The 27881-nt window shown below is 49.8% G+C and overlaps 2 protein-coding genes across 3 annotated transcripts; one reads left to right on the forward strand and one right to left on the reverse strand.

Annotated features, from left to right (window-relative positions):
* Positions 1-794: 794 nt before the first annotated feature.
* TP53 (tumor protein p53) lies at positions 795-13332 on the forward strand. Of its 2 annotated transcripts, none has more exons than XM_060132841.1 (11): positions 795-954; positions 8910-9011; positions 9149-9170; positions 9260-9517; positions 9947-10133; positions 10214-10326; positions 10557-10666; positions 11001-11137; positions 11225-11298; positions 11726-11832; positions 12395-13332. In XM_060132841.1, exons 2-11 carry the CDS (start codon positions 8938-8940, stop codon positions 12474-12476), a joined length of 1164 nt encoding a protein of 387 aa, XP_059988824.1. In that variant the 5' UTR covers positions 795-954; positions 8910-8937; the 3' UTR covers positions 12477-13332. The 2 variants fall into 2 exon arrangements, with proteins under 2 accessions (XP_059988824.1, XP_059988823.1); XM_060132840.1 differs by lacking the exon at positions 795-954 and adding an exon at positions 7716-8341.
* A 5100-nt stretch (positions 13333-18432) lies between these two features.
* On the reverse strand, positions 18433-25185 carry ATP1B2 (ATPase Na+/K+ transporting subunit beta 2). Its single transcript, XM_060134478.1, has 8 exons — positions 24477-25185; positions 22570-22698; positions 21762-21866; positions 21446-21651; positions 21152-21208; positions 20272-20370; positions 19911-20164; positions 18433-18640 (listed from the first exon to the last, which is right to left on the reverse strand). The coding sequence occupies exons 1-7, from the start codon at positions 24586-24588 to the stop codon at positions 20000-20002; spliced, it is 873 nt and encodes a 290-aa protein (XP_059990461.1). The 5' UTR covers positions 24589-25185; the 3' UTR covers positions 18433-18640; positions 19911-19999.
* Between the last annotated feature and the right edge of the window lie 2696 nt (positions 25186-27881).

A 27881-nucleotide genomic window follows, 5' to 3' on the forward strand; every position in this document is an offset into this window, starting at 1 on the left:
GGGCAGGGACGTAACAGGTCACGGGTTATGTTCCCATCAAGCCCTGGGGCTCCTAGTGGCTGCTGGGAGTTGTAGTCCAAAGGCTTCTGCCTCGGCGAGAAGTGCCTGAGCTCCCCCTGCGGTCTTCCGCGATCATTCTTAAAGCACCTACTCCTCTCCCCCACCTGCAGAGGGCGATAGCGTATGTTTGATTTTACAGGTTTTAAGCCTCTTTTGCATCTCGTTCGCTAAATTCTTCAGACCTCCGTCTCTTTTCATTCATTCAATAAATATTTATTACTGAACTCTTACTTGCTACCCAGTACTGTACTAGGCACTGGGAAATACAACAATGAATAAGATAGTAGACAAGGTCTCTGCCCTCCTAAGGCTTAGGTTGCTGTGTATTCAAGGCAAGGAACAAATCATTTCAGAAAGTGATAGGGGCTGTGACATTTTAGCTGTTGAGTACAAACTATCCAGCTATTTAGGAAGAGGAGTTTTCCAGGCAGAGGGAATGACAAGTGCAAAGGCTTTCTTCCTTTCACCTTCATATTTGACACAGTGGCAGAATTCTACCAAAATGGTTTCCACCAATTGTGCCCTCACGGCTCTGGCTCGTCGAACTTCCCCACCCCAAATTCTCAGTAGCTACAGTACCAATACTGCTAGAATCCTGACTCTCCCCGCAACCTCCTCTCCTAATCTCAGTTCCCATCGCCTCCGCCCGCAGGGGAATTGCTTGCCCTTACTTGTCATGGCGACTGTCCAGCTTTGTGCCAGGAGCCTCGCGAGGGTTGCTGGGATTGGGATTTTCCCCTCCCACGTGCTCCGGACTGGCGCTAAAAGTTTTGAGCTCTTCAAAAGTCCAGAGCTACCATCCTGGCCGCAGGTAGTAGCTGGGGTCCGGGGTCACCTGGCGTCCAGCCTCGGAGCGTGCATCCCAGGACGGTGACACGCTCCCCTGAGCTTCGGGTAAGCTCTTGACTGAGCCTCATGTGTCCTCTGTGAGTCACGGGCTCTCGGCTCCGTGTATTTTCAGCTCGTGGGAATAGAGGGGGCTGGGGGCGGGGCACTGGGGATTTAGCGATTTTGGGGGGGAATGCAAGCTTGGCTAGCGGCACCAACAGAGGAATGCAATGTTGGGAGGCCCGAGTGTAGATGATGGGGATGTTAGGACCAACCGAACTCCAAGCTGAACACTTGGGCGGGGGAGTGGGGCTTTGGGGAAACTTGAGCCGGCCTAAGGGGTTCTTCCAACCATTACCACCCCATCCCAGGGTGTGGGGGATTCCGAAATAAGACGCACAAAGCATCAAGGTCTGAGACTTTGGGATCTCGGAACTTTGGGGATTCGTGGCTCGGGATTTTAGAGCGTATGGCATCCCAGTGGAACCTCGGGCTCCATTCCGAAGTGGTTATTCGGGGTGATCCGGGAAGGCCAAGCTGCTAAGGTCCCATAACTTCCGGATCTTTGTCCTTCCTGGAGTGCTCTTTCCAAATGGCCCGTGGCTCCGCTAGAAGGAGAAAATCCGGTTAAAGACTGTCAGTCGTGGAAGTGGGACGTGCTAAATGAGAGATTTGCCCCCGAAGCCCGGCAGACCTAACCCAGCCTGAGAGGCCCGGGAGTCCTGTTATTGTTTGACTCTACATTTACATTTCTGCCACTTGCAGGAGCATTTCCGGTTTCTTTTTTCGGAACAGACCACTATTCACCCTATGTGAGGGAAGTAGAAAGAGAAAAGGTCTTTTAGACTAGTTCCTATTACTTGCGGAGGGAGGCTGATAACCCCCTTTACTTTTTTTTTTTCCCCCCCTCCTGGACTACTTAGCTACCGCTTTTGGAAAGGAAGAGGTATTCGTTTTCATGCAAACCTCAATCCCTCCCCCCTCTTTGAATGGTGTGCTCCACCCCGGTCGACTGCTAACCAGGCGGACGCTACCATTGCGTGGGATGGTTTGTTTTTTTGCTTTAAGTGTCTGAGGGCAGACCCTGGGTATTTTCGAGAATGGGTACATCTGAGCATTAAACGATAAAAGAGTGTAACGATGGGTCGTTTGTTTGTGGCGGAGGAACAATTTCTTCTGTATTCGGCTTTGGGCTGAGACATTCCCATTTCGGACGCAGAGTGAACGTCTTGAAGCGGAAGGGGCGGGGCTTGGAGAGGGGCGGGGCCCGAGGTCTAATATGCAACTCTCCAGTCCCGGCTAGTTCTGGCCTGCGGGAGGCGGCGAACCCCGCGCGAAGTCCGAGCCGTAACCATTTTTCCCGCATTTTCATCGTTTAGGGTGCGGTCGCCTACCACGCACCTGCTACGAACCAGACACAGTGCGCTGTACTTGCGTGCTTTTTTCTAAATTGGGGGTAGCATTTACACCCGCCGCCTATCAAAATACAAGTTTCTCTTGCTTCTTCCCTATCTTTGACCCCCTACCTTTATTTTGATTTGTGTCACCGTGGATTATTTTTGCCTGTTGGAGAACTTCTTATATCTGTGAAATTCACCCATTTTATTGCATGTATCAGTGTATCCGTATTTTGCTCCTTTTTATTTTAATATATTCCTCTGAATGAATAAACCATCGATTGTTTATGCATTCTTTTGATGGCCTTTGAGTTGTTTCCCATTTGAGATTATTTTGAATAAAGCTGCTATCAGCATTCTTGTACAATTACTTTTGTAGTCATGTTTTTATGTTTCTTGGATAAATCCTTAGGAGTGGAATTGTTGGGTCATAGAGTGAGGAGTAGATCTATATATTTTTTTAATTCTATTAAAAAGTTTTAATTATTCAAAGTGGTTGTACCATTTTACACGCCCACCAGCAGGATATATCCTGTCTTAGGATTTGGTTTGTCAGTCTCTCTAATGTGGCACATCATTGCGGTTTCATTTTGCAGTTCTCTGTTAACTATGTTCAACAGTTTGCATGTGCTTATTGGCCATTTCTGTGTTACATGTGAAGAGAGAATGGGTACATCTGAGCATTAAACGATGAGTCTTTTCCCCATTTTTAAAATTGGTGTATTTGCTTTTTGTGTTGTTGAGGTGTTGAAGTTATTTGTACATTCTGGATAGGAAGAGTGTATCTTTTGTCAGATACGTGTATTTTCTCCTGACCTGTTGCTTGCTTGTTTGTTTAACAGCTCTTAAGAGGAGCAAAAGATTCTTTTTTCTTTTAAGTGGTTGCTGTGACCTGTTTAGGAAATCTTAGCCCAAGGTCATGAAGATATTCTCTTATAGTTTCTCATATATTTTCTTCTAGAACCTTCTAACTTTAGGTTTTACATTTAGGTCTGTGAGCCATAATTAATTAACTGATAATTAAGAATTTTTTCATGATGTGAGGTCAAGGTTCTGTTTTATTTTTTCTTAATGGATATCCAGTTGTTCTAGCTCCACTTGTTGAAATAGCCTTCCTTTCCCCACTGAATTGCTTTAATTGGAACGCTTGGTCCATTTACATTTAATGCAATTATTCTAACATTTGGGTTTATATCTGCTGTCTCAGTGGTATTTCCTATCCTTTGTTCTTCACTTCACATACTTGAGGAAGAAACAAAACCAATCTCACATAAACTCTTTCAGAATATAGAGGAAGTAACATTGCCCAACTCATTTTATGAGGCCAGCGTAATGCTGTCAGCATATATATGCAAAAACCTGACAAACTTTAGCAAATCACGCCTAGTAATATATAAAAATGATAAATATATCGTCCCCAAGTAGAGTTTATCCCTGGACTGCAACATTGATTTAACATTCAAAAAATCAATCAGTGTAATTTGCCACATTAACAGATTAAAGGGTAAAAATCCTATGATCAACTTCAATAGATGCATAAAAAGCTGTTGACAGTATGCAACACCTGTTTGTGATTTTAAAAGAAAAACCAACCTCCCAGCAAACTAGCAGAGGAAACTTCCTCAGTCTGATACAGTGCACCCCCAATCAAGTTACCATTAACAACATACCTAATAGTGACAGACTAGAGTGAATGCTTTTCCTCTAAGATAAGGATTTGACTCTGGCCTCTTCAGCATTGTAAATTAGAGGTCTTAACCAGGCAAGAGAAAGAAACATAACAATTGGAAAAGAAGAAATTAAATTGCTTTATTCACAGATGGTATGATTGTGTACACAAGAAGTCCTAATAGAAAATTCATTTTCACACTATGCGGACTAATAAGTGATTGTAGCAAAGTTACAAGTTTCAAAGGCAATATACAAACATTGTATTTTTATATAATAGCAACCTTGAATCCAAAGTCAAAAACATGGCATACTCAGGGATAAATTTAACAAAAGATGGACAAGAGCTCCATATTGAAAACTGCAAAATACTGCTGAGAGAATTTAGGAAGATTTAAATAACGGAGAGATACCGTATTCATGGATTAGAACACTTATTGGTGTTAAGGTGTCTGTACTCTTCGGAATGATTTAACTCAATGACTTAAAACATTGTTTGTAGAAATTGGCAAGCTGATTCCGAAATGAAACAGTGGTACAAAGTTGGAGGTCTTAAGATACCCGATATCAAGATTACTGTAAAGCTACAGTAGGACAACAACCAATGAATAGAGTATGGGAAAAGACATAAATATGGTAAATGATTTTCTACAAGGGCACCAAAGTGAATCAGTTGGGAAAGGAAAGTCTTTCAACAAACAGTGCTGAAACAACTGAAGCAGAAAAATGGATTTTGACCTCTACCTCACACCATACACACAGTTAATTTGACATGGTTAATAGCCCTGAACATAAAACTTTCAGAGAACACAACATCTTTGTCTTGGTAGGGGTGGGTTACAGAGCTGTATCAAAATTTGTCAAGTTTTGTGATCAAAATAGTATGATGCCATTTCAACCTTTGTACATTTTACCTCAAAAACATTTGTGGGGCTGTGGGGAGTGGCTAGAGGTATAGATGAGACAAAAAAGGCAGAATGTTGATTATTCTTGAAGCTGTGTGATGGTTACTTGGGACATTTTTCTGTTTACCTTTTTATATGGTTAAAATTTTCCATGATTTCTATTTATTTTTCTTTTTTAGATATTTTTTATTTTGGAAAAATACAGGTACAAAAGTAACATAACACATATCCCCACCAAATAATTTTAACACTTAACATTCTGTCTTATTTTTGTCCATATTTTAATTACACAAGTAATGTATGGATACCATCTTTTTAAATTTTTCTTTGTTAATAAAGCTAAAACCTCCTTTGACTCTACCCTCAGTACCCTAAGCATACATCCCCCTCTCCCTGAGACCATCACTATCATAGATTTTGTGAATTTTTATTCTTCTTGCCTGTGTTTCATACTTTTACATACACATGATTATAAGCAATAGTCATTATATATATTCATATTTCTATATATATGTTGTTTTGTTTTGTTCCCCCTGTGCTGCCACGCAGCATGCTGGATCTTAGTTCCCCGACCAGGGATCAAACCTGTGCCCCCTCTAGTAGAAGCCCGGAATCCTAACCGCTGGACCACCAGGGAAGTCCCTCATCTTATATTTTTAAATTCCATGAACCAAATTACTGTGTTTTGCTTTTTTCTTGCAAATTGTATTTTCACCGAGCATGTTTGTGAGCTGTATTGGATTACATATACAGATAATTCATTTCCCTAAACCACTGTAATGAATACACCACGTTTCATTTACCTACTTCCTATTGATGGATAGTAAGGTTGTTTCTTGTCACCTGCCATTAGGAACAACGACATGAATATTTTTGTGCAAGACTCCTTCTGTCGCCCCCTGCAACCACTTTTCTAGGACGTCCACCTAGAAGTGGTTTTGTGGAGTAGTAAAATGTATGTGTTTTCAGTTTTACCAGATGCTGCCTTATTTCTTCCCAGAATCAAATTTTTTTTTTATTTTCCCAATCACATAGCTTTCAGCCAAAAATTTTTTTTACATCAGACTCTGGGTGGAGCCAGAGGAGCATAATTATTTAGAGCTTGGGTGTGGCTTCAGACAGCCCAGGTTCAAATCCCTGGCCCTGCCGCTTGGGAGCTTTCTGAGCCTGGGTAATTCCTTTAACCTCAGTTCCTCTCTTCTGATGATAGCACCTACCTGACTGGCTTTTTGAGAGGATTAATGAGATTAGCCACTGAAAGCAGTGGATCCAGATAAGGTCTATATAAACAGCCACCATTGTTATGATAGGCCATTGTTATGATGGCGATCAGGCCTGCCCCTCCTTTGGGTCCCAGCTGAGTTTATTGCCTTCCCACCAGGGCTGCCAGTGTAAATGTTCTGCCTCCGCACAACCATCATGACCCCCTGATGCTCATACCCATGGGAAGTACCTACTCTGAAGAGGTTTCCTACAGAAAGAAACATTGAGAATTCAGTTGTTGCCGAGGTCTGAGAGAGGGAGACCTCCTATGTCCATGGGGCTGTCTCCCCGCAGTGGGACTGAGACCTTGGCCCACCATCCCAGGACAGCCCCTCCTGGCATGTTTACTAAACAGAGTTGTCTGACCCACCATCCCAGGACAGCCCCTCCTGGCATGTTTACTAAACAGAGTTGTCTGAAGGAGGGGAACTAGCATGAATGCAGGCAGGACCACAAAAGCCCCACCCCCTCGCAATCACAAAGCTCTCACTTTCCAACAATAATAGAGAACAAATAAAATTGGGATAATCATATAAAGAAAAGCATCTATTGAGCTCTGACTAAGTGCTAGGTGCTTTTCTCAACTCTTTATATTTCCTATAACAAGTGGGGCCCTATTTTAGAGCAAAGGACGCTAGGCACAGAGAGGTTAAGCAGCCTCCCAAAGTTACACAGCTATTAGATGGTGAGCTTGGGGTGCAGGCCTAGCCTGTCTGCCTCCAGAGCCCAGGCTCTGCCACGTTTGCCATGGGAGCTTTAAGATAAGTGAGGTCATGCAGCAAATTTAAGTGACAATACAACATCAAACCAAGGGCTTCTGAGCCCCATCTCTGTTGACACGAGCCTCCCTTCCATAAAAGTCTCAAAGTTATTTTGATCATCGATCCAGGGGGAACCCTAGTCCTTCCCCCCAAGGCAGGTGTTTGGGGTCCCGCTGCTGTCCCCTCTTGCCTTCCTCCATGTACGTTCATGGTCCATCCCCCATCAGCTTCGGGAGCTATAATAAGGCCCTTTTGCCAACCTCTCAGTTGGCGGACTTTCATCGCTAAAATCTGCACCTTCAGACTTAACTGATTACAAATGAGAGCTCTGCAGGTTAGTCTGTAATGAAGTAAGCCTCTTAATTCTAGACCTTCGAACAGTCATTTTTCATAAAAGCTCATTCACTCACCTGTGTGTGTTGTCGGCTGGTCACTTAACCTCTGTGAGACTTTCTCACCTGTCAAGAGGCAGGTGTGTTTATCGGGACAGATAAGGTAACCCACGTGAAAGGATTTTTTCACACTCTAAATACACAGGAAAGCAGGTTCTGTATCAACATAAAGGTGCAGGTGAACCTTAAGGGAGATTAGAAAAGAGCCGCTTGCTTGGGCGTGATGCGGGAGGTGTTTGTCAGTGCCATTGAGACAGCAGGAAAAATGTACTGAACAGGAACTTTTTCAGTGGCATGTTTCTGAGCAAAGCTGATGACAAATTTGGCATCAAGAAAGAGGGCATGGTGCTAACAAAAGATCAAGATTAAAAAAAATTAATTACATGGGACTGAGTGAACTGGTGAGGATGATTATAATTTTTGTGACTTTGTTTGAATAAAAAAAAAAATCCCGCAAGGACTCAGAGGCAAAAAATATACAAATCAATTTTCACTGCAAAGTAAAGGAGCTGTTACAGTGGAGGATTCCTGGACTGAATGTCAATATCATGACATAGTGTGAGTGTGTTTTGTGTTTGGTAATTGCAATCATTGTTGCTTTCGTTATGGTGATGCATTTAGAATGCTTGGTGTCAGTCTGTTTATCTCTTGTAAAAATAAAATACAGTGTGTGTGTGTGAAAAAAAAAAAGAATTCACACATGAGGAAAAAAAAAGAACTATGCATAAAGTCTTACTTACTCTAAGGTTCACCTTGTACCTCTCCTGTCATACAACTCGTCACTTTCCCCATCATATACCACCAAATGCCAAAAAGAAATCTGAGTACTCTGCGGTCATGGCACAGGTATTTCTAAAGAGAGGAACACCTGTTCCAAAATCACTAATCCGAGAATAAATATATGGGGAAATGAACTGGGAACAAAAAGGAAAGAAAGAGGGCATGATGAAACCATTTGAAAGCTGGCCTGAGAGACGAGACGATGGCGGCAGGGCCGTGGCCCGGACCGCAGCCACCGCTCTGTCCCCTTTGTTCCCTCGACCGCTCGTAAACCGCTCATGGCCCGGGTACGTCGATTCACTTATTCACCCCAGTTATTGAGCCCAACCAGGTTCAAGGCATTATGCTGATAACTGGTGAACAAGACAACTTCCCTGCCCTGCCGAAGTTTATATTCCAGTAGAGCAGCGGTCCTCAGCCTTTCTGGCACCAGGGCAGCCAGTGGAGCTCAAGCACCAGAGAAAGGAGAGGGTGCTAGGAGATGAGGTCAAAGAGGTGGGCAGGGCCTGGGTCCTGAGGGATTTGTAAGCCGGGGGTGAGGAGCCGTCCCAAGGGAGCAGGTGGGGAATGGGCGGGTCAAGGGAGGTATCTTCCCCCAGATGGAGGGAGTGGGCTGAGAGTTGCTTCAGCCTTATTACCACAAAGGAGAGCAGAAATAGGTAGACACTGAGGAAGGCTTCTGGATTCAGTGGTGGGAGGGTTGGAAGTCCCTCTCTGCGTAGTGAGGAGTCGGTGGGGGGGGGGTGGTCCTGCCCCCGTAGCAGATCCTCAACACCCTGGCGTGGTCTGCGCACAGGGCGAGGTGACCCTGGGCTGGGTACGTCTCACACTGGATCCTCGCCTTTCTCCCCCCAGTGGCCACACTGCCTCCCAGGGAGCTGTAATGGAGGAGTCGCAGGCAGAACTCGGCGTGGAGCCCCCTCTGAGTCAGGAGACGTTTTCAGACTTGTGGAAACTGTAAGTGGAGGTCTGGAGGGAGGGGCAGGTTCACTGCTGAGCCTCTAATAACCCTGCCCCACCCGAGTCCCCAGCCCCCTAAGTAGAGACCTGTGAGAAGCAAAAACCAGTACTGACTTTCTGCTCTTGTCTTACAGGCTTCCTGAAAACAACCTTCTGGTAAGGGCTGGGTTGCGAGAAGGGCCCAGGGGCTGCAGAGCTGGGGGCTGAGAACCCGGCCTTCTGACTCTTGTCTCTCCCGTCCACAGTCCTCTGAGCTCTCCCCAGCCGTGGATGACCTGCTGCTGTCCCCAGAAGATGTCGCAAACTGGCTGGATGAACGTCCAGATGAAGCCCCCCAAATGCCAGAGCCCCCTGCGCCAGCTGCCCCCACCCCAGCCGCCCCAGCACCAGCCACCTCCTGGCCCCTGTCGTCCTTTGTCCCTTCCCAGAAGACCTACCCTGGCAGCTACGGGTTCCGTCTAGGTTTCCTGCATTCCGGAACAGCCAAGTCTGTAACCTGCACGGTAAGTGGCCCTGAGGGGCTGGCTTCCCTGTGACAATTCGATGTGCCCCAGGGTTTCTCTGTGCGGAACTCTAGGGTTCCACTTCAGCCTTTGGCTTTTTGTCAGTCTTTTTACAATTTACCTAGTTAGTCTATGACCTTTGACCCCAGTCCCAAAGTTGCATTTCCCCCCTTGACCTTGGATTTTCATCCTTCCCATCACATTCTCAGCATCTGTCGTGAGGCCATTCTTTTTTTCTTTTTTCTTCACTCTCATTCATTCTTTGGCTTTTGTAAGTAAGCTTCTGGGATGTAGGAGCCCGACCGTGCCATCTCTAGCTACCCTCCCCCCACAGGACATGGCTTCTAGTCGGTACTTATGCAGTGTTTGTTCATTTGACCCCTAGGTACTTGTGTCCTGACCTTCCATTCATTCTTCCTTCTCCTCCAGTATTCCCCTCCCCTCAACAAGCTGTTTTGCCAGCTGGCCAAGACCTGCCCGGTGCAGCTGTGGGTCAGCTCACCACCCCCACCCGGCACCCGGGTCCGCGCCATGGCCATCTATAAGAAGTCAGAGTACATGACGGAGGTTGTGAGGCGCTGTCCCCACCATGAGCGCTGCTCTGACTATAGCGATGGTGAGCAGCAGGGGGCTGTGGATGGGCAAGGCTGGTGCCCGGAGCCCCCAAACTCCTAATTCCTCCATGATTGCTCTCAGGTCTGGCCCCTCCTCAGCATCTCATCCGGGTGGAAGGGAATTTACGTGCTGAGTATTTGGACGACAGAAACACTTTTCGACACAGCGTGGTGGTGCCCTACGAGCCGCCTGAGGTCTGGTTTGGCCACTGGGGTCTCTGGGGGAAGGGGGTCAGAGGGGTTTGTCAGTGACCATCCAGGTGGGAGATGGAGGGCTTTCTCCTTCCTTGATCTCCCACAACCCGGTGAGGTGTGCAGAGCAGATGGGTTATCCCCATTCCACAGCTGAGGAAACAGAGGCTCACAAAGGCTAACAGCTTCCCCGGGGCTGCGTATCCTCACCTGGGGCCTGTGCTCTCTCCCAGGTTGGCTCTGACTGTACCACCATCCACTACAACTTCATGTGTAACAGCTCCTGCATGGGAGGCATGAACCGGCGGCCCATCCTCACCATCATCACACTGGAAGACTCGAAGTAGGGACAACACGCCGCCCTCCACGCTTGCATGCTCCTCCCTAAGCTCTGCCTCTCTCTGTCCCCTGGGCTCTGCCCTTCACCACTTTCTTCCGTGCTACCAGCCATCTTTCCCTCACTGCATCCCCTTGGTAGACTTCCTCTGCTGCTCCCTCCCAGTTCTCTTTTCTCCGGCTTTGGGATCTCTCTAGCCTCCAATCTTCCTGGAGCTGGACCTTAGGATCCATGTAGGATGGGGGTGGTTGGGAGTAGGTGGGGCCTGGTTTACAGGAGAACAGGGAGGCGGGGCCCACCCTCCTTACTGCCTTTTGCTTCCCTCTTCTTACCTGGGTAGTGGTAATCTGCTGGGACGGAACAGCTTTGAGGTGCGTGTTTGTGCCTGTCCTGGGAGAGACCGCCGCACAGAGGAAGAGAATTTCCGCAAGAAGGGGCAGTCTTGCCCTGAGCTGCCCACTGGGAGCGCTAAGCGAGGTAAGCAGGCAGGACAAGAGGAGGCAGAGAGGGTGCAGTGCTGCCCAAGATTCACTCTTTTCTCGCCTTTCCTTGCCTATATTCCAGCACTGCCTACCGGCACCAGCTCCTCTCCACCGCAAAAGAAGAAACCACTGGATGGAGAATATTTCACTCTTCAGGTACCAAGTCTGGGAGAGAGAGATGCAGGCTCTTGCCACCACTCAGTGGAGGTTGGATAAGGGAAGAAAAAATATAAATGGAGCAGATGTGAGGTTAAGCCCAGTTTCTCTAGACATCCTTTCCCCGTCCATGGCGTTGACTCTTGTAGTTAATATTATTGGGTTGACAGATTTAAGTTTCAAGTCTAGCACTCCAAATGCTATTTTCTTCTTGACTGCTTTGCCTGTATTTAGGACATTTGCCATCAGGGGGCAGTGGTGCCTTGAGACAATGGCTCCTGGTTGTGCCTGACTTCAAACGCCAGCTTGTACCTTAACACACGTTTTAAAGAAGCCTCTTGCAAAAAGAAAATTGTTAAAGAAAGCATAAAAATGGTTTCTATGATTTTGCCTAATACTTCTTTATCCCCTTCCTTCCCTGCCACAGATCCGTGGGCGTGAACGCTTTGAGATGTTCCGAGAGCTGAATGAGGCCTTGGAGCTGAAGGATGCTCAGGCTGGAAAGGAGCCAGGGGAAAGCAGGGCTCACTCTAGGTGAGTGACCCGGGTCCCCTCCCCTGCCTTCCTGTGTTGGAAAACCATGGGATTCCATTCTAATCCTGCCTTCAAGGTAAAAGGCTGGAACCCTGCCATTGGGTCCCAGCCCTGCCCAAACATTCTTTAGTCTTCCTCTACTTTCCTGCCTCCGGGGGTCCAGGGGCATGGATATTTCTTTGCCATTTCTAACAACCCCTAGACCCTCAGAGCTAGGGTCTCAAATAGGGGACTGATAACTGTGGGAGTATAGGACACAGTGTCAAGAGTTTGGGGTCAGATCCTCCGCCCTGCAAAGTACTGAGGAGTCCTTTGTGGCCTTGTTACTTCCCTTCCCAGGCTCAGTTTCCTCATTTGTCAAATGGGATAAGGGAAGACTGAGAGGTTAATACCCACAAGTACCCCAAGGTGCTCAGTCAGCATGTCTGCCATTGGTGGTGACCATTTTAACTTAAGTTCTCCTTGCTCCCACCTCAGGCCCTTCAAAGCCCAGGTCCAGGAAGAGGGGCCCAGAGCTTCTCAGTCAGATGATGTCATCTCCCCTCCCCCTCTCTCCTCACAGCCACCTGAAGTCTAAGAAGGGGCCGTCTCCCTCCCGCCATAAAAAACTGATGTTCAAGAGAGAAGGGCCTGACTCAGACTGACATCTTCTGCTTCCTGTCCTCTATTGACACCCCTACCCTCGTTCTCCCCTTCCCTGCCATTTTTTGGGTCTCAGGGGCTTAAACCTCTGCTTGGTGCAGGTGTGCCTCGGAAACACCCTGGAATTCTTCCGTTTGCTTGGCCTGGGGCTCTGCTAAAGAGGTTGGCCTGCACTCATGGCTTTTGGGGGAGGTAGCTGGGGCCTTCCAGCTTAGCTTTTAAGGTTTTCACCGTGGGGAGCATTTGAGAGAGGTAGGAAAACGTTCCTGCATGTGAGGAACATTTTATAACCAGCCATACACTGGGTTGGAAGTCCGGTTCTCTACCATACTAGCCATGGAAGCTATCTTAAGTTGTTGAGTTTCTCCGAACTTGATTGTCCACATTTACGAAATGCCGATAATCATACCTACCTCACGGAGTTTGTTGTGAGGGTTAATGAAATAACGTATGTCTGACCCCCAAACCATCTTTTTATTACATGATGTCTGGGACTTAGTGCCTTTGTGGGTGCTGGTTCTGTGTCCCCCTTGGTGGATGATTTGATAGTTTCTATGACTGGACGGCTGGGCAAGGGGAAGGAATTTCCAAGTCCCTTCGCTCCTGGCCCCGCCAAATCCTATCTAACCTCTTGGTGAACCTCAGCACCCAAGGGGAAATCTCACCCTATCCCACGTCCTGGAGGATTCCATCCCTGGTGTATCTACCGAGATCTGTTTTATTTCCCTCAAATGCTCAGGCAGATTTCTTTTGTGCTCTGCAGGGCACATCTGCATTTGTCACCCGCACCCCTCCTCTTCCCTTTTTATATCCCATTTTGATATTGATTTCTTATTTTACAATAAAACTTTGCTACCACCTGTGTGTCTGAGAGATCGGTGCCAATGCAGGGTGCCTGGGGCCCACAGTGCAGGGGTGAAGAAGGGGGTGCATTTGGGAGGCAGCCACCTGAGTCTTCAGGGAGCATGCTTGGGGGGCCCAGCGCCCGGGTTCCGGGAGGAGAACAAAGCCTGGTGACTGGGTCAGTCCGCAGGCTGCATGACAATAAGGGAAGGGGTGACTCCATTCATAACTCGGGAACCAACTGTCCCCCTCTCCTCTCCTGCCAAGGCTGGCACAAGGTCTTCTGCTCCTGCTTCTAGGATTGGGCTTCTGCCCCCTCTCAGCCTCTCACCAAGGATTATGGGATTTAAATGTCTGATTTAGCGAGCCTGAGCCTCTGGGGTGGCCATCTGCTCCACGGGAAAGGGGCAGGATACCTGGGTGCCCAAGGGGAAGGAGGGCGGGTGCTAATGGATGAGGAGAGCAGGGGGAGGCCTGCCAGCCGGGGTCCCCAGGAAGTGGGGGCGACTAAGGTGAGGGCTGGGATGTGGGACTGGGGCCTTCCCAGCATCCCCTCATCCGGGCCTCATGCCAGCCAGCTGAATGAATTGAAGCTTTAAACTCTGCCAGGAAAACCTTTCAAAGGGCTTCTTGGGGTAGGGAGGAGAGTCGAGCCTGGGGAACCCAGCACTCTCCCCAACCATTCTGTCCCTTAGTGCTGCCAGCTCCCAAGGAGGAGGGCTGGGGGCGAGCTCTCCCCATCACCCGCTGCAGCCTGAGCCAGTGCTCGGAGGGATGGCCAGACAGTGGGGACGTGGCTCATCCTGCCACCCTGGGGGCAGAGAGGGGAGTAAGATCCAAAGGGGCTTCTGGGGCTACTGACCTCTCAACCTGGCTTAAAGTGCCTGTGGGAGTCCCTTGGCTTACCCCGAGGATACCAGACAGCTGTGAAGCCACTCGCCCTCCCTGGCCTCAAAACCACCTTTTTTCTTCCCTGCTGGGGAATGCCAAACACTCCCCAGGAGACCCAGAACCACCTCTTTTAGAGACCTTTAACTTTGCCATCTCTCCCTACCAGCCGGGCCCTTGGCAAACCAGAGCACTTGAAACTCATTCCATCGTCTCAGTCCTGTAGACAGGTCACCTTGAAGCTCTCTTTCTGACCAGTGTCCGACACCCCCGTATGCTCAGCATTTCTCTCGAGTGTGCCCTTAGCTCTGTTTTTATTTCTGCTGTACTGCTTCAGAAAGCAGATCCATTCTGGCTCTGCCAGTCCCTTTGTGAGCTGATAGATGACTGGTCTGAGAATTATTAGTCCTGGGTTTTCAGGCCAACTCTACTAAGCTGTGTGACCTCCAATGAGTTCCTGACCTCTCTGGTCCCACTTGCTCACTTCCTCCCCTCTGGTTGTGTTCATTCCTCTGACAATCTAGCCAGCAGATATTCATTGATTGTTGCCTTACTCTGTGCCCAGGACTGTTCTAGGCTGTGGGGGCCTGTGGCAGACATGGCCCCTGCCCTCAGGCTCAGAGAGCCCAAGTCCTGTCCCACTAAGGTTTGGAATAATTATAAAAACGTACCTCCTTCAGGAACACAGGGGTCCCCAAATCTATAACACCCAGCAGAAGTTGTATAATGAGGAAAATGTCAAGCCATAAATGCTTTCACTATTTAAAAAAAGAAAAGGAAAAGAAAGCAACCTAGCATGCATCCTAAAAATTAAAGATATTGAAAGAGAAAGCAATCTTGGTTGAAAGGATAGATTCAAAAGTAGGGCTTTAAAAAAAAACAAACACTTTAAAAGAAAAGAAAAACTCAAGCGCTTGACTGAGGGAAAAAAAAGCGAGGGCCAATTGATCCAATATTATTTAAACTATTCCAGACCATAGGAAGAGTGGAATCTCCAATTCATGTAAAATTATTGTGGTTTCGTTAATATTAAAACCTGATCAAGATACTAAAAAACTAGAAGCCAAATTAATTTATAGAGATACAAAATCTCTAAATAGTATCAGAATACATTGATGAATCAAAAGAGTATTAACACTATAACCAAGTAGGGCTTATTCCAGGAGCATAAAGTTGGTTTAATAGAGAATCTATCAACATTATTCATTACATTAACAAATTAAGGGAGAAAAATATGATCATATCAACAGATGCTGAAAGGAATTTGATTAAATTACAGCAGCCACTCCTTTAAAAAAAAAAACACCTTAATTAAAATAGTAATGGAGCGGGCTTCCCTGGTGGCTCAGTGGTTGAGAATCCGCCTGCCAATGCAGGGGACATGGGTTTGAGCCCTGGTCCAGGAAGATCCCACATCTGCGGAGCAACTAAGCCCGTGTGCCACAACTACTGAGCCTGTGCTCTAGAGCCCGCGAGCCACAACTACTGAGCCCACGTGCCACAACTACTGAAGCCCGCGCGCCTAGAGCCCATGCTCTGCAGCAAGAGAAGCCACCGCAATGAGAAGCCCGTGTACCGCAACAAAGAGTAGCCCCTGCTCACTGCAACTAGAGAAAAGCCCACGCGCAGCAATGAAGACCCAGTGCAGCCAAAAATAAATAAATAAAAACAAATTAAGGAAGAAAAATATGATCATATCAACAGATGCTGAAAGGAATTTGATTAAATTTCAGCAGCCACTCCTTTAAAAAAAAAAACTTAATTAAAATAGTAATGGAGCAGGCTTCCCTGGTGGCGCAGTGGTTAAGAATCCGCCTGCCAACGCAGGGGACACAGGTTCGAGCCCTGGCCCAGGAAGATCCCACATGCCGCAAAGCAACTAAGCCCATGTGCCACAACTATTGAGCCTGCGCTCTAGAGCCTGCGAGCCACAACTACTGAGCCCATGTGCCATACCTACTGAAGCCCGTGCACCTGGAGCCCATGCTCCGCAACAAAAGAAGCCACTGCAATGAGAAGCCTGCGCACCACAAAGAAGAGTAGACCCACTTGATGCAACTAAAGAAAGCCCGCGCACAGCAACAAAGACCCAGCCCAACCAAAAATAAATAAATAAATTTATTTATTTTTATAAAAAATTATAGAGAAGAATAAGTGCCCCAAAATAGCCAATAGTTGTTTTTAAACAGGAGGCTTACTTGCATTGCTAGATATCAGAAAACATACTATAAAACTACTGGAATCAGATCAGTATGGCTTGGTGTATGGGGTGGTAGACAAGCCAGTAATGAATCCAGAAGTAGATCTCAGCATACAGCAAAATGTATTATACAACCGAAGTTGGCATTTCAATTCAATGGGGGTAAATTAAGGATATTTTTTAAATGAAGCTGACATAACTAAAAAATAAAAGTAAACCAGACTCCTCATTCACACCACACACAAAAAGAAACAAAAATAAACCAAATATGGGAATTCCTTGTGGTCCAGTGGTTAGGACTCCGTGCTTCCACCGCAGGCGGCCCGGGTTTGGTCCCTGGTCAGGGAAGATCCCGCAAGCCGAGAGGCACGGCCAAAAATAAATAAAGTCAGTTTAATTTTTAAAAAAATAGACCAAATGAATTAAGGTGAATGTAAAAATTGAAATAAAATTCTGTCAAAAAAATTTGCAAAACGAGTATACGCTACTGACTGGAAACCCAGAAACTGCAAAAGAACAACTAAAGCATATTTGACTATATGAAAAACTAACCAGGAATTCCCTGGCGGTCCGGTGGTTAGGACTTTGCGCTTACACTGCCGAGGGCCTGAGTTCAATCCCTGCTCAGGAGAACTAAGATCCCACATGCCAGGAGGTGTGGCCAAAAAAAAAAAAAAAAAAGGAAAAGAAACCACTTTTTTTTGCGGTACACGGGCCTCTCACTGTTGTGGCCTCTCCCGTTGTGGGGCACAGGCTCTGGACGCGCAGGCTCAGCGGCCATGGCTCACGGGCCCAGCCGCTCCATGGCATGTGGAATCTTCCCGGACCGGGGCACGAACCCATGTCCCCTCCATCGGCAGGCGGACTCTCAACCACTGCGCCACCAGGGAAGCCCAGAAACCACTTTTAACAGTAAAAGAAACCACAGACTCAAGAAGGAAAAAATCGATTGGGGCAAATTCTACAATGCATAAAACAGTTTATATCTACAACTGTCAAGGAGCTCTAACAAATTAACAAGGGAAGAACGACCCAATAGAAAAAAATATTATGCAGCCATTTAAAAAAAAGAATTAGAGCTCTACCAGGCCAGGTGAAATTGAGTGAACACAGTGAGATGCACAAAATTGTGTATAATATGATCTAATTTTGGTGTAACAATGACCAAAAAACCCAGCAATCCCTCTGTGTGTGTGTGTGTGTGTGTGTGTGTGTGTGTGTGTGTGTACTATGCATTCATGATAAAACTGTGGATATATGTGTATGCATAATAAAGTTATTTTTCAAGGCAATACTGAGGAACTCATTGCAAACAAAAACAAATAAGCCCCAAGAAAATAAAAATTAGCTATAAAGCCATCCACAAATACCACAATCAACACTGTGGTATAGACTCATCCATCCTTTTTTTCTACGCTTGTGTGTGTACGTTTTTTACGCACAAAACTGGGCTCCTACGGTTCATATTGTTTTGAGATCTGTTTCTTCTGATCAATTTTCCTCACCTGTCTCTGGGCATTTGCTGATGCTAGTCTCTCCCCCTAAAACCACCACATCCTTTAAGCCCTTCGAAGCCCCCACAGGGAGTGGGTGACCACTCTGAAGTTTGTCCTCACCAGCTTTCTCCCCTTCCTGGAAATACATTTAGGTCTACCTGGTTTGAGAGTTTCTCGTGTGCTCCTCCCCTCTCCTGTTAAACTGGGGAGCTCCTTGGGGGCAGGCACTCTGCCTCTTTCATAAGTGTGTCTTCCTGGTGCCTAGAATGCACAGAGTAGGCACTTTATAAGTATTGCTGTAGGAAAGGACGTAGGCTTCTTGCCTGTCTTGTATTGAGTGATCTCAAGATAGTATACGTGATGGAGCAATCTAGGAGGTAGATGCTTGGACACTGGATGGAAGAGATCAAAGCTGGGGAGTGGGCCCCCAAGGGCTGGGTAACTCCCGGGTCACCCAAATCCACCCCCCACCCCCTTCCCAGGGCTCTTCCAAATGCTCAGAAAGGAACAACCTGCACACAGGGCTCCCTGTATGATATATATTTATATATATAATTGCTCTCATTTTATTGTACTTTATCCTCTTTTTACAGTAGATCTGACACAGGCATTAAATAACTGCAGAGAGAGACCAGTGGGGTGAGGGGAGTGCAGGAAGACATGGGGACCCAAAGGGAAGAGACTCAGATCCAGCGAGAGAAAAACAGGGGAGAGTCCATCTGTGGGTGGGATGTGGAAGCTGCAGCATCAAAAAAAAAGGAAGTCAGAGGGGAGGAAGTGAAGGACGTGGGAAAAGAAAGAGTTAAAATGCCTCTATAACTCAAGATCACAGGCAGTCCCTCATTTAGCATTCTATGGGCACTATGGGGTTGTTTAAGAAGGCAAAGGGGTCTGAAGGAGACGGAAACAAGAAATTCAGAGCCTTAGATGGAGGAGGTATTTGCAATTTTCAGGCTGGCATGCAGAGAAAAAGGAAGGAGTTAGTGATTAGTTGATAACTTGCTAAGAGAAGCCAGAGAGAGAATGGTGGGGGCATATCTGGGCCCAGGGGAAGGAGGTGGAATAGTCCCATAGCCAGCTGACGTTTCCAAGGTGGCCACTGGGGACCTAGCCAAAATGGCTGCCCCTCCCCCAGGGCGCCTGGGAAGTGGAACTTGCAGGATATTCTGGGAACGCGAACAGGGGGAAGGGAGCCATCGGCAAAAACAAAGTGGACATTCAGCCTAGGTCAACCCCGCCCCTCTGAGTGCCTAGTTGGGTGACAGGAGGGACCAGAAGAGAATTTTCAAGAACCAACATGGACTTCTCCTTCAGACCCTCATTCCCAGCTCACGTAGTCAACGTGGGGTGAGAAGCCAGATGTGCCAGGAAAGAGGGAAAAGGCCACAGAGCCACCTTGTCCTCAATTACAAACGGTCCCCTTTCAGCGGAGGGAATGGGGATGGAAAAGACCGGCCAGAGGAGGCAGACAAGTCAAAAGCCACTGAGACAGCGACTGTTGTAGATAGGCAGAAGGTGAGGGAGACAGAGGAAGGTGACAGCAGCTGAGCTGGAATGAGGGGTAGAGGGCCACACTGGTGACCACTCTAACGTACAGAAATATTAAATCCCTATGCTGTGCACCTGGAACTAACGTAGTGTTGTAAGTCAATTCTCCTTCAATTTAAAAAACAGAATTGAGCGCCACCTCAGTGTGTGGAAGTAAGGGGTGAAATGAGATATGTGCGTAGGTGGGTGGGTGGGCATTTTCTATAGCTCTCAGGGGATAAGAGGGCGGGACAGGTGGGTAGCTGTGAGGACACCCCACTCAAAGCTACTCCAGGCCTAGAAAGGCTCCCAACTCCTCTGTGACCGTCTTGGGGTCCCATCTCCCTGTCTCTGACTGAGCTAGGGTGGGAAGAAGATGGTGGAAAATGTGGGTAGCCAGGGAATCACGACAGACATCAGGCCGGGTTCAGAAGTAAAGGAAAAGGGACTCAGACAAGCCAGAGCTCTGTTATAAAAAATACCTTTGGGGTGGGTGAGGGAGGGATCAGGCAGGGTCAGGGATATTCCAGAAGCATCCGTAGGAAAGAGGTGGGGGCGGGAGGAAGGGGCCTCAGGTTTTGTTGATGCGGAGTTTGAAGGCCACGCGCCCAGCAAACTTGTCGCGCTCGTCGTCAGTGGCGATGTTGGCGGCGTTGATGCGGCACTCCACGTTCACCTCCACGTTGGGGGTCACATTCAGGAACTTCACGGCCACCAGGGGCTGCGTGTAGTTCACCTGGGCCAGAGGAGGAGAGCGAGGCTCCAGGCCCGCAGCAACTCGGCCTCCTCCCCAGGGCCCCGCTCCCCTGCAGGAACCAGCACCCAGCCTCCCACGGGACTTACGTGGAACTTCTTGCCGTAGTAGGGGAAGTACATGAGGTCGATGCTGCCGTTAGCAGGGAACATGACGAAGTTGCCGAGATTCTCAGCATCTTCATCTCGCTGTGGGGGGCGCAGGAGGGTGGGGGAGAGCATGTGAGGGAACCCAGACGCTCTCCAGACTTCCCTTTGTTCCTCCTTGACCCCCAAATTATTGTCTCATATCCGTATCCCTTGAGCGCGGAGGCTGGTGTGTCTGCGCGTGCGCAGGAGCGGGTGTCCCATCTCTTCCATCAAACTGGGAAAGCCTCCAGGGCGCTAATGAACCTGAAGCCTCCTACTGCCCTCCCACCCCAAATTCTTACCCCATCCTCAGAAATCGGTTTCTGGAGCGGAGCCAAGAGAGAACAGATAAATGAGTAAGGGCTCAGTAGGAAACGAGGAGGGGGATGAACGAAGACGGGCAGGAAGTTCCTAGAGAGGACAGAGGTGGGGGGAGCAGGGTTCCAAGGACAACTTAGTGGTGGCAGGTGGTGCTTACAGATCAGCAGCTACCAGATACCTAAAAAGAATTGAGGGATAGGAGAGACATGGGATGGAGAGCGGAAGACATAGTCAGGGAATAGAGGAGAACATGGAAGGATTAGGGAGAGAAGCCAGAAGCAGGGCTTTGGGCGGAGTCAGGAAGGGGGTGTCTATCCACACAAAAGAGCAGACTTCTGCATCCTAGAGAGAAGCAAGAGAGGTGGCAGCCCCTTGGAGTTTGAGCCATACCGGAGCCCACTCTTACCCCCTTGTCCCTAGAGTGATGGAGCTTCTGGGAGCGAATAAGATAGGGAGAGATGAGTGAATGACATGGAAACCATGAAGGACAAACAGGTGCGCAAAGGCCCAACAAACTCACCTTCCCCACACAGGTAACATTCATGCTCTGGTTTGCTCCTGCATAGAAGTTGATGACCTGGAGTGAGAAGAGAGAGTCGTGAGGGTTAAAGAAAGAAGTTGTCAAAGACACAAGTATCCAGCCTTCCAACCACCATCTCAGCCTCCAATGGCCCCATCTCTCTTGTTCTCTCAGCCATTCAAATATCTAAAAATCTCCCGAAGCGCAAGAGCCCCAGCAAAATAAAGCAGCTGCCAGCAGATGGTGGCCCCATCTCCCTCCTCCGTTCCCCCTGGGAACTAAGGTCGTGAGTACCCGGTTCATCTTGATGAAGACACAGGGCTGTCCTGTGCTGTAACCATAGTGGGTGGGGTCCCCAATGCCAGAGCAGTCGCCCAGCTGGGTCCGGTTGAACTGGCAGGCACGTTTCGGGTAGTTGAGAACTCCGTTATCTGGTTGTTCGTAATAGCGCCCAGGGAGGCAGACATCATTCTTTTGGGCTTGGATGGAGTCATTGTAAGCTACGGGGGGGGGTGGGGGGGGAGAGTCACAGGCCTCATGTTCTGCTCCCAGGGTCTCCAGTCCCCTGCCCCGAGGTCCTGCACAGCCACATCACCAGCCCCATACTCACGCTCCAGGAATTTGTTGAGCTTCTGAACATGCTGGTTCCAGCTTTCAGTGTCACTGACATTGACAATGACATCTAGGTTCTCAGTCTTAGGGCGAATCATCAAGCCTAGTCAACAAAGGCGAGAGTGAGGGGTATATATAAGATGAGGGACCACACACAGAGGGAAAAAGATGGACATAGGGAACACCAGGGTGAGGGACAGGTGAAGATCCGAGATCGTCTTCCCGGGAGGGAGATCTCCTGTGAACATCTGCCACCTCCCCAGATCACAGAGCTCTCAGCTGTGGGAAATGGGAAGGCAGACTTCAAGAATTCCCCAGGGCTTCCCTGGTGGCGCAGTGGTTAAGAATCCGCCTGCCAGTGCAGGGGACATGGGTTTGAGCGCTGGTCCGGGAAGATCCCACGTGTCGCAGAGCAACTAAGCCCGTGCGCCACAACTACCGAGCCTGTGCTCTAGAGCCTGCGAGCCACAACTACTGGGCCCGTGTGCCACAACTACTGAAGCCCACAAGCCTAGAGCCCGTGCTCCGCAACAAGAGAAGCCACCGCAGTGAGAAGCCCGCACACCACAATGAAGAGTAGCCCCTGCTCGCCTCAACTAGAGAAAGCCTGCGTGGGCAATGAAGACTCAACACAGCCAAAAATAAAATAAATATTAAAAAAAAAAGAACTCCCCAGCACATGGTGACGGGATCATCAGAACCGAACCTCTGAGAAGAGCTGACAGTTCTCAGCCTGTGAGTTCCTTTTGGATACCTGGGGGCACAAGAGCAGTTACAGTGGCTGGTGGGGGAGCCTCGTCACTCACCCGGTGTGGCCAGTCGGTCCTGGTACTTGGGAGTATGATCAGAGACCGTCTGCAGCATCACCCACATGGTGAGGGTGAACATGGCGGTGAGGAAGCCATAGAAGACGAGGTAGAAGAGGAGGATAAAGGCTAAGGAGGAGGAAACAGGGTCAGCAGGTTCCAGGTCTCCCTCGATGACCTGACCTAGCCCCACACACCCCTCTCCCACTCAGAGGTTCTGCACAGGAATGGATCGCAGAGCCTTGGGAAGCCTTCCCCTGGAAGCAAAAGGAGACAAGCTGAAAAGCGGCAGTTGTGTCTGGCTTCCAGCCATGACTCCCAGCCCTTCCTGATCCCACAGCACAGTGAAGCCCGACCTTGTGGAGGCCACAAGAGGGCTAAACTCTTGTTGCTGGTACAACTCATAGTATAGGCCGCAGTCATTTTGCCACAAATTACGTTCTCAACTCCTCAACCTTCGTGGCCCTGAAAAGGCACAATATCTGATACCACTGTATCGGTACTCATGCTTGAAGCTGTCTAGCACGATGACTTTCAAGCCGGCATTGGCCCCAATTCACAGCCAAACTCTTATCCCATCCCTCAGGGCGTGGACGTCCACACTCAAATAGCAAAATCTCTCTCTCAGAGCCCCACAAAAGCCAAACCTTGAATGAGGCTCCTGCCAAGCTACAAAGTCTCAGCTGTCCAGAACCTTCAACAGTCACCTACCCCCCAATTCACACACAGCACCCAGGGCAGAGGCAGGAGTAAACGTAGACCTCCAATAGCCTTTCAGACATAGAGCTGGTCCTTGGTGGATGTGACACGTCACTCCGTCACTCCTCGGCCTGGTGTGAGTACCTGCTGTTTCCACCACCCCAGACCCCCAGTCCTTCCATCTCAGAAGACACTTCACTCGAGAAGCCTTCTCAGATTCTCCCAAGCACTCGTGGATGCCTCCAGTCCCAGGGAGTGGACTTCAAGTTTCCTGCGGCAAGGACTGCATCGGACCCACCTCAAGTGCCCCAAGTGGCTGGGCTAATGGGGTCCGCGTTCAATTAGTGTGGATGAACTGTAAGCTGTGTCACACAATGTCTCCTGTGCTTCGACTTCCCAGCTTGAAAATCCCTTTCGGAAGAATTCCACCCCTCACTGGCACCTATGCCCAGCACGGGACCCTCAACCAGATGCAACTCCCTCCACGCCTCCCCAGTGGCGCCAAGGTATGGGTGGGTAAGGAGCCAAGCCACGCAAGCCCACAGACACACTGGGCCGGATGATGTACATGTCTCACCACTAGTGACCACTCCCTCCGCCTGCGACATCTGAGCCGAACACCCAGCCCCGAAAACCTCCCAGTGTCACCCCGGCGCAACAGCCCCCCACCCGCCAAGCAGTCACAGAAGGCTCCAAAACACCCGGTAGCAGGACACAGACAACTTCCGCTGTGAAGAACCCCCCTCCAACACACTCCCCACCTCTCCAAGGCCCGCCCGCTCATGAACGTTCCCAGGGTCCAAGGGGTGGGCTCGAGCTAAAAATAGACGGGGCTGGCTAGCTAGTGAGAGTCAGAGGGAGGGAAGGGTCTCTCTTCTGGGGAAGGGGGGGCGACTGTGCGGAGCTGACCGGACTCCGACAGCGAGCGCGAGCGCCGCGGCGCGGACACGCGCTCAGAGCCCGCGACCCCCCGAGCGAGGGGGCTCCGCGGGGGACGGGAAGGCGGCAGTGACCTACTTTCTCCGCCTCCGCAGCGGCCAGCCAGGGAGATTAGACCGGCGATTCGGCGCCCTCCCAGCCCAGAGCCCGGCAGGGGGGCCGGACGCCGGGGACCCGGGAAGGGAGCTGGGGCTGCGCCGGCGAGACCTCGTGTGCTCGGGGCGTCGCCCGGTGGACCCCCAACCCCTCGCGCGGCCGGCCCCGCATACCCCAGCTGGTTCCGGTGCGGCCCATGAACTGGTGCGTCCTCGGGTTCCACACGAACTCCTTCCACTCCTCAACCACCTGCCCGCAGCTCTTCTTCTCTTTCTGAATGACCATCTTGACGGCGGGGGGCGAGTCCCGCGCGGGGCGGGGGCTACGGAGAAGCCGGGGTGCGGCGCGTGAAGCACACTCACGCACCAGAACGCGCGGGAAGCAAAGGCAGCGGGGGCGAGGGAGACCCCTCCCTCAGATATGCAGCTGCTGCAAATTCCGGGGCGCAGGGCCACACGTTGCGGGGTACTGGCGGCGCGGCGTAGGATGCACAGAACCTAGGCCCCCCCCACTGCAATGAAAAGGGGGGTTGTCCGAGCAGGGGAGGATAAAAAGGGGAAGGGGTGCGAACGCAGCTTCACTCCCCAAACCTCCCAGAAGCAAAACGAAAAGGGATGCAAAAATAGACGGCTGCAAAACCCGAGAGAAGCGCATAAAAAATCGGGGTGCAAAGGGACAGGGAGAGGTGGGGGAGGGGACCGCCCCGAAATCCGAGATGCAAAGAGGCTGTGGAGGAGGGTCGGGTGACCGTTCAAGGCTCTTCTGCCGAGCGGAGACCGCCACACCTGCGGTGGCTCGGCCGCGGGGGTGGGGTGGGGTGGGGACGCGCAGTTGTGGGAGACAGGCAGGGATAGGGGTCCCCCGGGCGGAGGCTCCGCTCTTCAGCAGTGCGGGGCCGGCAGCCGCGGCGTTCAGTCTATATACTCCGCGGCTCCGGGGGTGCCCGCCCCCTTTCCACCCCCCCCCAAGAGGCCCCGCCTCCTCGCTGCTGGCCTGGGCGACTTCATGCATATGCAAATCTGGAGAAAGGGATTGGGCCCGCCCCCCTGACGCCTCTTCAGGACCTAGAGGTCTCTCCCTTACCCCCACTCCAGGTACTGGACTAGATCTGGGTGAGTGGAGAGGATAGAGGGCGTGTCCGGGCGGAGTAGAGGGAAAGATAACCCCCGAGAGACACAGAAGACAGAGAGGAAAACAGATATATGCTGAGATGGGGGCCCCATCTCAGGCAGGGAGTTAGAAAGGGACTAAGATCCAGGAGACGGGGCAGAATGTGAGACGAATAGAGAAGGAGTCAGAGATCAAGAAAAACAGATCGAAGAGACCAGCTGAGGTACTACACTAGCCGGGCTGGAAGCTAGAACAGTCCTCAAAGAGATCAATAGAGGCCACCACAGGAGGGAAATTCCCCTCATGGGAGCTGCTACCAATCCCCCCGACACCTCCTTCTCCAGTCCCACTGCCGCTTCTCCCACCACCTGGTTCTCCCCAAGCCTGGGGGCTTCTCTGCCTTCCCACCACATCCCTCATGAAACCCTTCCAGGGACTTCGCTGGTGGCGCAGTGATTAAGACTCTGCGCTCCCAATGCAGGGGGCCCTGGTTCCATCCCTGGTCAGGGAACTAGATCCCACGTGCATGCCGCAACTAAGGAGCCCGCCTGCTACAACTAAGACCTGACGCGACCAAGTAAATATTAGGGGGACGAAAAAGCCCTTCCAACACCACATTCCCAGCCCCCAATACTGCCCTGAGACCCCAGCCCTGGAGCCCCATCTGCTTAGGTGTTCTGCCTCCTCCCACCCCCATGTCTGAACTCCCCTTCTCATTTGCCCATTTGGGTCAACAAACATTTATTGAGCACCTACTAGAGACCTTGTGCAACCCAGCGCTGGGGAGGTAAAGTCACGGTTCTCACAGGGCTCCAGAGACCCACAGTCTAGTAGGGAGGTACATGGGCCTCCAAAGACCTCCTGTTAAGAATCATTATCTGGGACTTCCTTAGTAGCGCAGTGGTTAAGAATCTGCCTGCCAATGCACGGGACACAGGTTTGAGCCCTGGTCCGGGAAGATCCCACATGTCTCGGAGCAACTAAGCCCGTGCTCACAACTACTGAGCCTGCGTTCTACGGCCCGTGTGCCACAACTACTGAAGCCCACCTGCCTAGAGCCCGTGCTCCGCAACAAGAGAAACCACCGCAATAAGAAGCCCGCGCACCGCAATGAAGAGTAGCCCCTGCTCGCCACAACTAGAGAAAGCCCGCATGCAGCAATGAAGACCCAACGTAGCCAAAAATAAATAAATAAATTTATTTTTTTTAATGTTATTTTCTTTTAAAAAAATATTTATTTATTTCGGCTGCGTCAGCTCTTAGTTGTGGCACACAGGCTCTCTGGTTGTGGCACGCAGGCTCCAGAACACGCAGGCTCAGTAGTTGCGGCGCGTGGGCTTAGTTGCCCTGCGGCATGTGGGATCTTAGTTCCCCGACCAGGGATCGAACCCGAGTCCCCTGCATTGGAAGGTGGATTCTTAACCACTGGACTACCAGGGAAGTCCCCAAAATGTTATTTTCTTTATCTAGAATAACATTAAATAAATTTAAAATACCATGAAAAGTCAAGAGAAGAACCATGGAAGAAAGGAAAATATTTTATATTTTAGTACGCGAACGGCACTTTTTTCCTGCTTTTTGAACAAGGGATTCCACATTTTCATATTGCACTGGGTCCCACAAATTATGCAGCTGGTCTTACTTCAGTCCCTTCTGCAGCAGACTCTGGATTAATTTTCTCAAAATACAGTTTTAATTAGGGCACCCCTCAGCTCAAAGGTCTTCGGTGGTTTCCTGTGACCCTGCAGGATGCAATCCTGATTCTTCAGTCTCACCCTCAGGGTACTCCATATCTAGACCCAGTCTGTATCCCCAACCTCCTTTGCCACTAGGCCCCAACTAGTCCTCTGCTGGAGCTGAGCCCGCCACTCCTGGGACAGGCTGTGCTTACTCCTGACTTTACACCTTTGTCCATTTCATCTCCACATCCTGGAAGACTGCCCACCCCTCAGAGTCCAGCCCCGACTCCCATTCATTCATTCAATGTGTACCTAATGAGCATTTGCTTAGAGCCAGGCACTATTCTGGTCCCTGTGCTCCTGGGACTCCCATTCCAATAAACCGTAAAAACAAACAAATTAAATAATGTTAATATTATGCAGAAAAAAATAAAACAGGGTGATGTGCCAGAGTGCCTGCATGGGCATGGATGGCCTTGCTGAGGAGAGAACTTTTTTGTTTTGTTTTGTTTTTTGTTTTTTGCTGTCCGCGGGCCTCTCACTGTTGCGGCCTCTCCCGTTGCGGAGCACAGGCTCCGGACGCGCAGGCTCAGCGGCCATGGCTCACGGGCCCAGCCGCTCCGCGGCATGTGGGATCCTCCCGGACCGGGGCGCGAACCTGCGTCCCCTGCATCGCCAGGCGGACTCCCAACCACTGCGCCACCAGGGAAGCCCGGAGATAACTTTTAATTGCCCCAAGTAACCCAAAGGAGCCATAGGGACATGTAGGGGAAGAGCTTTCCAGGTGGA

This window comes from Lagenorhynchus albirostris, chromosome 20 (genome assembly GCF_949774975.1).
Source record: "Lagenorhynchus albirostris chromosome 20, mLagAlb1.1, whole genome shotgun sequence".
NCBI lineage: Eukaryota > Metazoa > Chordata > Mammalia > Artiodactyla > Delphinidae > Lagenorhynchus > Lagenorhynchus albirostris.

What these genes read in the sequence shown, in the direction of transcription:
- ATP1B2 (XM_060134478.1), bottom strand. Translation starts at nt 24,588, where the DNA reads ATGGTCATTCAGAAAGAGAAGAAGAGCTGCGGGCAGGTGGTTGAGGAG. An exon ending in GGACCGACTGGCCACACCGG is followed by an intron (nt 21,867 to 22,569) that starts GTGAGTGACGAG and finishes TTTGTTGACTAG; the next exon opens with GCTTGATGATTCGCCCTAAG. An exon ending in GCTCAACAAATTCCTGGAGC is followed by an intron (nt 21,652 to 21,761) that starts GTGAGTATGGGG and finishes CCCCCCCCGTAG; the next exon opens with CTTACAATGACTCCATCCAA.
- TP53 (XM_060132840.1), top strand. Translation starts at nt 8,184, where the DNA reads ATGAACTGGGAACAAAAAGGAAAGAAAGAGGGCATGATGAAACCATTT. An exon ending in GTAAACCGCTCATGGCCCGG is followed by an intron (nt 8,342 to 8,909) that starts GTACGTCGATTC and finishes TTCTCCCCCCAG; the next exon opens with TGGCCACACTGCCTCCCAGG. An exon ending in TGCCCTACGAGCCGCCTGAG is followed by an intron (nt 10,327 to 10,556) that starts GTCTGGTTTGGC and finishes GCTCTCTCCCAG; the next exon opens with GTTGGCTCTGACTGTACCAC.